This window comes from Fulmarus glacialis, unplaced genomic scaffold, assembly GCF_000690835.1.
Source record: "Fulmarus glacialis isolate BGI_N327 unplaced genomic scaffold, ASM69083v1 scaffold31531, whole genome shotgun sequence".
Lineage (NCBI taxonomy): Eukaryota > Metazoa > Chordata > Aves > Procellariiformes > Procellariidae > Fulmarus > Fulmarus glacialis.
The window spans coordinates 1058-7938 of record NW_009192658.1 but is presented as its reverse complement, the minus strand read 5'-3'; the positions used below and the strand labels follow the sequence as shown (position 1 = coordinate 7938).

At 49.3% G+C, this 6881-nt stretch overlaps 1 protein-coding gene across 1 annotated transcript; it reads right to left on the bottom strand.

The window, feature by feature from the left end:
* Positions 1-722: 722 nt before the first annotated feature.
* On the bottom strand, positions 723-5921 carry GID4 (GID complex subunit 4; the record flags this gene model as incomplete). Its single annotated transcript, XM_009587170.1, has 5 exons — positions 723-1495; positions 2766-2896; positions 3955-4056; positions 4800-4907; positions 5862-5921. Coding segments are annotated over 5 exons (465 nt in total), but the record flags the coding sequence as incomplete, so codon positions are not given.
* Positions 5922-6881: the final 960 nt, after the last annotated feature.

The following is a 6881-nucleotide window of genomic DNA, read 5'->3' as shown; positions in this document are numbered from 1 at the left end:
AAGGAAGATAGTTAAAAAGAAGAAAACCCAAACCTCCTTAGCGCTAGGCACGCGGAGGGCTTTGCTTTCCTCTCCCAGGCGGCAAACCCGTTCTCAACACCCACCCGGTTAGCGCGTGACACAAGCCTGCTTTAAGAGGGTTGTTTTTAAAATAGCCAGAAAAATGCAAACTAAACTTTCACAAAAGCCCCGCAGGTGGGACTGTCACATTAAATATACAACTGAGGCCAACTTTTAAAATGTCTTTAAAAAAAAAACCACACGCGCATACACACACACTTTGGCACACAAGCCTTAAGTTATATCACTTGAAACATTTCAAAGTCAGAGGAGAGCTACTGGGGTTTTTTTGTTGGTTTTTTTTTCTTTTCTTTTTCTTGCCTTGTAAAAAGATATCAAGCAGTGGTGTTGGTGAAGCAGGAAGAGTGAGTACAAATGCTGAACAGTCCCAGAGCTGTCCCTGTGACGCCGCTCAACACTTGCACTCCAATTACTTTCCCAAAGCGGCTAGCTGATTACATATACATATATAAAAACTAACGCAGACATTCCCGGTTTTCAATGTGAAAACGGTAAAATGTAATTGAGTACTTGTGCATTTGCCATAGGGTCCTTCAGAAAAGGAACCATAAAAATATTTTTTTTTTAATAAAAGTCTTTTTTTTGTTTTTTTTCTTTTTTACCCTTAACTTAAGTGAAGAGCAAATATACACCTATAAGCAGAGTTCAGATCCACTTTACTGAGAGCCTGGAAGTCCATACATCAAATTAATTCCCAGTGGCGTATCCAGACACCGGAACAGCTCCCAGCTCCAAAGGGCTGGTGTTCCTGAAAGATCTGCAGCTCCGGCTAACCTCGTTAGCCAGTGCGAAGCAAAGACTCATTCAAGCCTTATCTGTCTCAGCCAACACTCCCCCAACAGACTCTGCAGCTGAGCAGCTCCCTGCCAAGCAGAGCCTCACACACGGGACCCGGCTCTGGAAGCATCAGAGCTGGCAATCTGGCAACAAACCTGAGTCCTGGCGATTTCAACCCATATCAGGCTGTAACAATGAAAATATAAGCACCGAGCTTATATCTTCATATTACTCAGACGACAGACCACTGATTCCAGCTACTGAGAAACAGCTTCCAGAGGAGAGCTGGGAGGAATTTCAGTGATAGAGAAACTAGCTGTGCAATAAGAAAGTGCATTTAAAGGTAGCTTAAAACCAGATTAAAGATCAAATCGCCACTCGACAGGAGGGAGAATCAAGCTCCAGCAGCCACGCTCCTTGGGCTGGGTGGGTTAACATTCAGGCTCTCTCTCACGAGTCCGAGGGGCAGGAGAGAAGCGTGCATTCCCGTGCTCCAACAGGGACACAGTTCTCCTGGCAGACCATGCTCTCCTGCCCGGTTTGCTTCTGTGCGGTATCAGTTCTGGACAGCTGTCATCGGAATTCGTAGATAGGAGCGCTGTGCTCAGGAACGTGAGTTAAATTCAAAGACTGATACCTTGGAGAGACGGAAAAGACAGATGAGAGGATTACATAGAGCAACAGAACTCCCCTAGCGCTAACGGCTCCTGCTTGGCAGGTCACAGAGCAGACATCCTGGCTCTTCTCTTCCCCTTTATAGTCTCAGAGTCAAGTCTCAGAGGTGTGCAGGCACCCAACACCCACTTACCCGTGATGCCAAAACCCCGTGAGGACTCGGCATTGTTCCTCATTTCCATTCCCGTGCCTTTGAGGTACCTGCAGCCAGGCTGTGTTCGAGGTGGGCTGACTGTGGTTTTTGGACACCTTTTGAAGTTCAACAACTTTCATGTTCAAACGGTGTTTGCGACAACCGCAAATTACACTCAGGTCTTTCAAAGCTTAGCTTGAGGGGATTCGTCTGAAAGCCTCCCAGGTACCTTCTCTCCCCCGGGAGAGCTTCCAGCCACCCTACAGATTCACTTGCTGCACATCACAAATATCCAAGGCTGTCAGAGGGAAAAGAGCTCTCCACAGCTACTTGTCACATGGCTTTAACAAGAAACCAAACAATTAACTCTGTTCCCTGTGTCTTACAGCAACACCCCAAGGACCATGGGCTACAAAGCACTGGCCTAACAAGATTTCTGCTTGAAGGGAGCAACAGCCAAGCTGTTATATGCGAGAAAGCACCAAGCTCCTTCTCGAAGGCCCCTCTGACATCCTCTGAAGGGTCAAGGCATGGAGAAGCTCAAAGCTTGAATCACTGAGCAAAGCACAAACCGAAGCAGCAAAACCCTGCACACGAGGCCAGGCTGTCTTGCCTGTCCCCACAGGATGGCAGGAGCAGGCAAGCTCTGCAAGCATTTGGACTCGATGATCTTAGAGGTCTTTTCCAACCTTAATGATTCTATGACCGGAGACCAGGCTTCTGGAGGGATGCTTTTAGTGAACCACAGCTGGTGTCTGCCTCCCAAGGTACCTCACTGACGCACCAGACCATCGCTTCACTGGGCCACAGCACATCTCCAGACCTCGTATCTCCCCTGCGCCATGTTGCCAGCCCGATTATCCCCAGCCGTACAAAAAGGGCAGCACTTTATACCACACGAATGGGCTGCACTAGCTTGCTCTGGCCAGGCATGGCATGCACCCCCTCCCTTTTGCCCTGAGGTCCTGCCGCCAGACTTGAACCTCCTTCCCAGCTCAGAGAAGCACCGCCTGGACACTCCCAAGGCTGCAGGCAAGCAGAAGAGGAGTCACTGCTTGGTTTGAGGAGCCACGCTTCGGTCCGCAGGAAGCTTCCTTACCATTCTGAACTCCTATGGTAGTAATAGCCCTCTATAGATGCTGCTGACTTCTGGAAGCAGATGTAATAGAAACCAGCAAAGGAAGCACCGCTGATGTCTTTGATAGTGTGATCTGGGACTAGGAACTGTTCCTGCACACAAAACACAGACCGTATTTTAAAATGCCGGTCAAATAATACCCCCACCCTCAATCTGCCCTCCCAAAGTGAATATTGGCACCCATCAACACGAAGGCACCCCTGGCTGAGCATTCCCTGCACTCGCAGCAGCCCAGACCACAGAGACCAGCGTGTTCTTTCACCACCTGCCACTGTAGGCATCTTACAAGGAAGCAGACAACTGAGAACAGAACCAGTTTTAAAGAGTGCACAAGATCAGTTTCAGTTCAACACCCACCCACTGCAAACCAGAAGCCAATTTGTAAAATCAGGAATCAGAGCTGCTGAAGAGAAGGCTCCGAGGAGACCTTATTGCAGCCTTTCAATACTTACGGGGGGCTTATAAGGAAGATGGAGAAAGACTTTTTAGCAGGGCCTGTAGTGATAGGACAAGGGGTAACGGTTTTAAACTAAAAGAGGGGAGCTTTAGATTAAATATAAGGAATAAATTCTTTACTATGAGGGTGGTGAGACACTGGAACAGATTGCCCAGAGAAGTTGTGGATGCCCCATCCCCTGGAAGGGTTCAAGGTCAGGCTGGTCAGGGCTTTGAGCAACCAGAAGATGTCCCTGCCCACGGCAGGGGAGGGAGCACGTACTAGATGATCTTTAAAGGTCCCTTTAACCCAAACCTTTCTGTGATTCTATGATTTCCTCCCATCACAGCTGCACAAAGCTTTTGTAAAGAGGGAGGAATCGATCCAGCTGAAGAGCAGAGGGGTGCAAACTGGCCAGTCTGCATCAAACACACAGGGCCCGCACAGGGACCAAAGACACCAATTCTCTCATCCTCCGGAGCATCACCAAGCAAGATTTTCCTGTTGTGTTTTTAGCCATGACTGCAGCCCTTAAGGACGCAATTAGCTGGCTAGACAGGAGTCACACTGGAATTTGCAAGCATGGTGGGTTACGAGGTTAGTAGGGTCAGATCTTTCATTAAACCAGCGTTGCTGAAAAAGCTTTCAGGCACCACAAGCCTCTGTCAGTCACTTGTAACCAGCTCATCAGAGAAGGAGACACGTGGAGTTTACCTTCCATCTCATGAAGACATAGTCCCCATTTTTCAGATCCTCATAATCAAAGTCATCAGAGTTAAATGTTTTTGCATACTGGTAAAAAGCCTGGAACTTCCCCTGAAACAAAAAAGGAAAAGAAAAAAACCAGAATGCTTATTCCAGGAGTAGAGCTCACTAGTGCCAGCTGCTGTTTAGGAGGGAAGAACTGCTATGGAACAGGCTCACCAAATTTTTCCCCTGGAGCAGTGCTAACCACACACCCCAGGACTAGCACAGGGGAACACAGAGACATCGCCAGCCATATTCAGCCCAGCTGGAGAAGCTCCTACACTTCCAGAGGAAGATATTTTGACAGAAACATAATAAACATCAAAGTCTGGCGAACAGCGAAGGTCAAGGTGGGGAGACGATCAGCTGGCTGCTGTGGCCCTGATCCAGAGCACCATGGCAGACACACCCGGTCCTGAGCAGAGGGCTGAGGTGGCTGAGACACAGGTACCAATGGTGCTGCCTGTGCTAGAGGGGCACCTCTCCCCTTCTCCACTCCGTTTTGCAATGAGTCTTCAAAATAAGGAGCGTATTCTCCTAGGGGGGTCAAGAGACAGGGATTGCTCCTGCTCCCTTCCAACTCCAGGGCCAGCAAGCGGAAAGCAAGACACCCCCTCCCTTCTCATGGATCACAGCCAATAGTCCGCTGAAGGGACCTCTAGTTGCAAAGATCCCAATGGGAGAAGGAGGGAGATGCCCAAAAAGGAGAGGTTTCCAGGCCCTTCTGACAGCTCTCGCATGGGCACACGCTACACCTCACCTCCAAACCAATCGCTCAGCCAGGACTGCATCTGCCCCCCTGATTTATTTACCCAGTGTTTACGATCCACGTCTTCGTCAGCATCCCACTTGCGTGTTAAGAAAGGGTGCTTTTTACTGATTATTTCCCCTTCAAAGAAAGTGGTGAGGGTTGGGTACTCCTAGGAGAGAACAGAGACGTACAAGAGGTCAGAACATTTGTCATCTAGAGACAGAAACTCAAACGCAGATAAAGGTGCATGCAAAAAGCGGCACCTCACAGCAAGAACTCCAGGCAATCCAAGGCCTGTGCTCCCATCCCTCCAAGCACCACTCTGACTCGTCCTGCCTCACACATCTTAAAGTCTGACTCGTATGCACGCACAGCCTCCACCCTCTTATTCCAGCCTCTCTCTGCCTCTCTATTCACTTCATGAAATCAGAAGAAGCCGTGTCAGAGCTGGACTGTGGGGAACCTCCTAGCTGGATGATCACAAGTGACCATTTACAGCCAGCATCACTCCCCAGCGGATACCCGGCGGTTGCTACAAAGCCCAAGGGCTGGATTAAGCCACCCCACCAGGGAGAAGGTGCTCCTCTTCAGCTTTGCATCAGCACCAAATTGGGAGAAAGCAGGCAGGGAATAGCAGGGTCAGCTGGGGTAAGCAGGGAATAGCAGCTCCAAGCGCTCCTGTGTAATGACAGACATGTGGTGCGCTGCGACCGAAAGAAGCATCGCCCTGGGAGACAGTTCTCACCGACTGTCCGACACCACGAGCAGATCTTAGAGGACAGATAGGGAAGGAAGCACATAAAGATCTGACTGTTTGGGTCCTGGTTTATTTTCTTTCAGCAACACCACTTTAGAGTGCCTAAAGCTGACTGCAGGGTCAGACTCGGTTCTGTTCAGACTTTAAGGGACGCCAGATAAGTGTCCCTCGTTCAGGACTCCCATCAAAGCTCACTGTACTTGCTCAACATGCCAAGAATGACAGACTGAAGCTATTAAACTACTTAGTGGTCAAATTTAGTCTATTTACACCGCTTCCTATTAGTGGTGGCTTTTCCCACCCCACCAGGAAAAAGAAAACCCTTTACACAGCACCTTTTCTTGCTGTTTTGCAGTAAACACTCACCTCTGTAAGGCCTTTAATCTTCAAGTATCCACAGAGATAGGAGTTTTCCATATCCACATGCTAAAAAAGAATGCAAAGTCCAACCATAAACATAGGCATGAAGGCACCCAATTGATCCAAAGCAGTTTCTAACCCCTCCAAGCCTAATTTCAGCTTCAGCTGGTACAGATTGTCCAGCTTACTGCCCAGTGCTCACACTGGCAGCCCTTCCCCATGGCTGGAAACCACTCAGAAAGATCATTTACATGTGTCCTCTGAGAGCCCCCACACCCCAGGCCTGACAACACCCCCCCCCTGCTTCCAGCTCTGTCATGCTCAGGCAGCACCCTCTGCCCAGAGATCTCTAATGGGAAGCAAACCTCCCCTCTCCACCCAGAAGGAAGCAGACTCACAGTTTTCTCCAAGTGAGAGCACCACTGGCAGAATCACCCACACTCCCAGCCCCCACATTTCCCAGTCACAAACTGGCATTCAGGTGAGGGAAGAGTAAAAAGCATCTATAATTCAGGCTAGAGGAAGAAAGCATGGCCCTGAGCTTCGCCATCTGCTTATTTAACAGGCCTGACCCACGCCTTTCTAACATGCTACCTGTACTCTCTGCCTAGCACCCGGCCTGGCAGCACGGCGTACGCCAAAGCCTGCTCAGAAGTCAGACGATGTCTCGTGCGTTTTGAAAGAGGCCTTTCTCACAGATCTAATGCTTTTATTTGAGTTGCGGAGCTGCATCTCGCTGCTTCTGCTGTGCAGAAGCTAGGTAGGGGGCTGCATCTGTTCCAAGCACCTTTAAAACCAGGGGATTTTCCAAGCTTTTCCCCGACATCTCCAGATCAATTTTCAAAGCAAGAAGCGAGTTATTTGGAGAAGTGCAAACATCAGCTGTGAGAAGATGGATCTTCCCCACCTGTGATCAAAGAAAAGCAACGTTTCTCTGTGCTCAGCACAGGGAGAGCAGGCAGCCACCTCTTCTCAGCTGACACGCGCAAAACAGCAGCATTTTTAGCACAAAGCCACAGCCAGCCC